The sequence below is a fragment of the Sinocyclocheilus grahami genome, unplaced genomic scaffold (genome assembly GCF_001515645.1).
Source record: "Sinocyclocheilus grahami isolate Dianchi unplaced genomic scaffold, SAMN03320097.WGS_v1.1 scaffold40.1, whole genome shotgun sequence".
NCBI lineage: Eukaryota > Metazoa > Chordata > Actinopteri > Cypriniformes > Cyprinidae > Sinocyclocheilus > Sinocyclocheilus grahami.
Genome location: NW_015505219.1, coordinates 290,530 through 295,174, shown reverse-complemented (window position 1 = coordinate 295,174; position 4,645 = coordinate 290,530). Strand labels below are relative to the sequence as shown.

Below are 4,645 nucleotides of genomic sequence, written 5' to 3'. Positions count from 1 at the left end.
TTTAAAAATATTTACTTAACACTGAACACTTTTTAACATTTTAGCAGACGTTATACCAATAAAACACAATTTAACTTAAAATTAATAAGTTAGTAAAATAATATTTTTTGGCCATTTTTGAGACCCCCTTCTTGAATCAGGCATGTATTTTTTTTTTACTGTACAAATAAAGGCAGCCTTGCTGAGCAGAAGAGACTTCTTTTAAAACGTTAGAAAATATTACAGATCCCAGTCTGAACACTGTGAATGCTATAATAAATGTGTTTATAGAGCTGTTGCAATTATTATTATCCTTATTATTGTCTTTTTTATTTTATTTTACAGAACAACAGTAAAATTACAATAATAACATTTACTAATGTTGATGGAGTTCTTGCTATTTCTCAGCTTTTATTTTGGCAGAAACCCGCAGGAAGACCTCAGTGCTTCTATTTGTTGACAACAGTAGAATTATGAATTTGAATACATGCAATTCGTTCGTGTATTAGAAAACACAACGTTCTGTAGTTTATTTAATTGTTTATGGGCATTTCGCGATTTCAGTCATCATACAGTAGCCAGCAACAACCACATGCGATGCAGTGCTAATCAGTCTCTCGCTGTCTGTGCTTGTAATGATTTTTGCTTCTTTCTCGGACACTTTTAAATGTTTCCACACTGCCGACATGTTTGTTGCATTAGTGCGCGCCTCTATTTGATCGCGTCACGTCATTGTTCGGTACAATTTAATCGGTCTTTTCGCTTATTCGTCCGAACACCGAAAGAGCTTTTGTTGCTATTTTTGGCTGAATAATTTCGGTTGCCGAACATTTGGTGCATCCCTAATTTTCATTGATATTAAGCAGATGTAATTCTTTTGTTTAGATCAAAATGTTATGACATTGTATGTTACAATTGTAAAGTTAAAATGTGAACCTTTAAAGCAGGGACTAAAAAAAATATATGGTCTTTTTATAAAATACATATTATACATTTAACTAAAGGATCCTGCAAGCACTTTAATTTCCCCCCCTTGACTCGTACTGCACAAAAAGTGGTTCAATAACGTTGAATGTTACAGGGACTGATTTTTGCAAATGCAGATCCCACTGTGTTCTGGCAAATCTGGCCCTTGTTCTTCACAACAAGTGCACAGTAAGTCTTAATATAACATCTAAGCTCCAACAACTTGGTTAATATTTTTTAAAATAATGCAACTCTGTAGACGACTGACTTCGCTGAATACTGACTTTTGGCTAAGCGGTTTTCATTAGGGATGCACCCTTATTGAATTTCAGGGCTGAAACCAATCATTTAAAGCTGCAGTCCGTAAGTTTTCCCTCTTTGTCGCCATCTCTGTTTGAAAACCTGCAATTGCAGCAGTGTGCGGATTTATCCTCCTTGCGTGGGTTGTGCGGCGGCACGGCTCCAGCGCGGATGAATATAATGTTTTGAGGAGTATGTGTGGCAGTCAGTCACCGCACCGGTGGATATTTACTGTACTTCACAAGTCTATGTCTTGGAGTATGACCCAAATAAGCATTTTCACCATATATTGCCATCTGAACAAATTATTATTATTGTTATACTTTATTCTCAAATTGTTAATGTTAGCAACATCAGCATTGCGTGACTATGAGTATAGTGTGTATTAGCGTGTAGATTTCAATTTCTGCACAGTCTAATCTCTAATTGTCATACCACTCGAATTTCATATTAAGAAATTATTTTAACCCAAAAAGCAAATTATGCTCCCTTCGAACTGGTTTTCTTTAAAATACAAATATTGTGTAATCCCAGGCTATCTGTAATCAGAAGCACATTTAAAACTGGAATATAATTTAATTTCATTCACATGTGTTTCATAAACACATAATCCTTTCTGGATTACAATCCGCCATCAAAATGACAAGTTTAATGATTCTGGCTGCTGTGAGAAAAGGCTATAAACGATCGGCCACCTGCAGGATCCTCACATGCGATAGCCTAGTGTCCGGGAAAACTTCTTTATGTTTACAGACGTGACGTAATGACGCGGGGCATGCTAGAATTTCCCGCGAAAACCTACCCGTACCACTCAAATTAGAAAACATTATTATAAGCTCACCGTTAAAGTAAGGCAATAGTTTAGAACACTGGCTGGTTATGTACTTTTTTTTTACCAAAAAAAAGTTGCGGACTGCAGCTTTAATGTTGGCTTTAATTGTTTGACTTTTAAACCCTTAAAATGAAGCAGCTAGCTAATAAATGAAAAATGACTCTCTTGAACCAATATGTATGGTGCATATGAACAGGTATTTTTGATGTTTGCTATTCTACTCCGTTTAGTGTTTCATTAGGATTACCATAATTACTCATATAAGTGGACACAATGCATTTGAGGCTGTTTAATATCATTTATTTCTAATTAAAACCAGCGTTATGGACCCTTTTCATAGACTGTGATGAAGTGTTTCCACAGTTTTGTAAATCTTTTTTTAATATACTGTATATTTTTTTTTCATTAAAAATATGATGTGGATTTACTTTACTATTACTGTTTTCTTAAATTACAGTAATCTAGTTACTGCTGCAGTGTGAGTGTTTCTAATGCAAAGACTAATGCAGCAATGGCAAATTCAACATCTTTTTTCTTATGTCCAATGTAATCAATATCTTGATATTTTTTTTCTTCTGTAAGGTAATAGAAATGCTACCATGGTTTTTTCTTTTGCTATTGGAGCAAATGGGAATAAAACCAACATTAATGTTATGTTGGTTTTACTTTTAAGCAATAGTGAGTATTTGTGAGCAAAATCCCTCTGATGCAACACAGTGTTGATGAGAATCAAAAGCCAGTCCACTGTCACGACTAATAACACATTTGGTTTAATGGTGCAGACATTTGATGGTAACTCTATCGCCCCCCTGAGTACCTGTTTCTGCCAGACCAATGCAGGAACACTTGTTATGTGCATGAAATATGATTCTGGCCTTACTGCTGTCTAGACAAACTTTACGCTCACTGACTGATGGCTGTGTGTCTTAGATTGACGGAGTCCGGTCTGTCTATGGTTGACTGGCATTTAGTGAAAGAGATGAAGCCGCCGCGGTCTGAAGCCGAGTGGGAAGACGAGTTCTCCAAGTACAAACAGTTCCCAGAGTTCAAAATGTGAGTATATTTCTCCCCTTCTCATGTGAGCTGAAGTACAGGTGTCACATCTGAATATGTGCAATGATATTGTGCAGGTATGATGCTTCAACTACAATACGTTTAGTGTGATTGGTTACGTGGAAATTGCATTTACAAAGTGATGGCCTTTTTTCGCAGTATGAATCATGACATGACTCTGACAGAGTTTAAGTTCATCTTCTACATGGAGTGGGGTCATCGCATGTGGGGCCGGCTGGTTGGATTAGCTTACATTCTTCCTACAGTGTATTTCTGGAAGCGAGGATACTTCAGCCGCTCCATGAAGCCTCGTGTTTTGGGTCTGTGTGGCTTTGTCGTCTTCCAGGTAATCAGTCATCATGCAATGCAATGAAATCTCATCTCCACACACATCCAACACAAAAAACAAACAATAAAAAATATATAATTTTAGTGTAGTATTAGCTCTGTAGGGTAAATGCTTGGCTTAGGCAAGTTGATTTGGAAAGTCTGGAATAATTGCAATTTTTTAATTTTTTAAAAGAGGTCTTTTCTTCTCACCAAGGCCGAGCCAGTAGAAACAACAATACTGTGAAATAGTATTACCAAATTTAAAATTTCTACAGGTCAAGACTTTTCATCGTTTTTGAATTTTGCAGTTTTGGTAAAGCGTGTTAACGAGTTTGAAGAAATTCATGCAAAAATGGACATGAGGCTGTATCTTCGCAATGCTTTAGCAGATTCAGACCAAACTTGGTACGTGTTATACCAAGCATGACTTGAGGGCACAGCGCCACCTACTGGTCAAAATATATATAAAATTTGACTTTTTAAAAATATTTTCTGAACAATTTGACCAAAAATCATAAAAAATATCTCATACGATTCCAAATTTTCCCATGTCAGCCATTTTGAGCGTGGACCATTTCGAATTACAGCGGGTAAAATAAGTATTTACCGCATCACCATTTTTCTCAGTAAATATATTTCTAAAGGTGCTGTTGAATTGAAAGTTTCACCAGATGTCGGTAACAACCCAAGTAATCTATATATACAAAGAAAACAAAACAAACAAGTTCAGAAATTAAGTTCTGTGTAATAAAGTAGAATGATACAGGGAAAAAGTATTGAACACATGAAGAAAGGGAGGTGCAAAAAGGCATGGAAAGCCAAGACACCAGCTGAAATCTATCAGTTATCAGAAAGCAATCCTGCCCCTCATCAGTGGAAATTAATATGAGCTGCTTCCCAACACCTACAGTACCAGGATGATGAAGATGAAACAAGGGTGGACATTTCAGCAAGACAATAGGGCCTTTCGCACCGCGGGAACCTTTTCATAGTACCAGAACTAATTGTGGAACTACCCACTTTTCGGTGTGTTCGCACCGCCGGAACTGGGAGCGATTTTAGTACCGGACTGCCTTTTTCGAGAACCAAATTAGCTCCTACTCCGGAGCAGGGTCTAACCAGCACAACTGGTACTACTCGTGACGTAAGTAGACATTGATTGGCCAAACGCGCATGAAAACGCCC

At 37.0% G+C, this 4,645-nt stretch overlaps 1 protein-coding gene across 1 annotated transcript in view; it reads left to right on the top strand.

Moving 5' to 3' along the window:
- LOC107582029 (cytochrome c oxidase assembly protein COX15 homolog) overlaps positions 1-4,645 on the top strand; it is a 15,779-nt gene that overhangs the window by 2,996 nt on the left and 8,138 nt on the right. The window contains exons 3-4 of the mRNA XM_016267718.1: positions 3,008-3,130; positions 3,290-3,476. Coding sequence (XP_016123204.1) covers positions 3,008-3,130; positions 3,290-3,476 — 310 coding nt within the window. The remainder of the gene's footprint in view (positions 1-3,007; positions 3,131-3,289; positions 3,477-4,645) is intronic.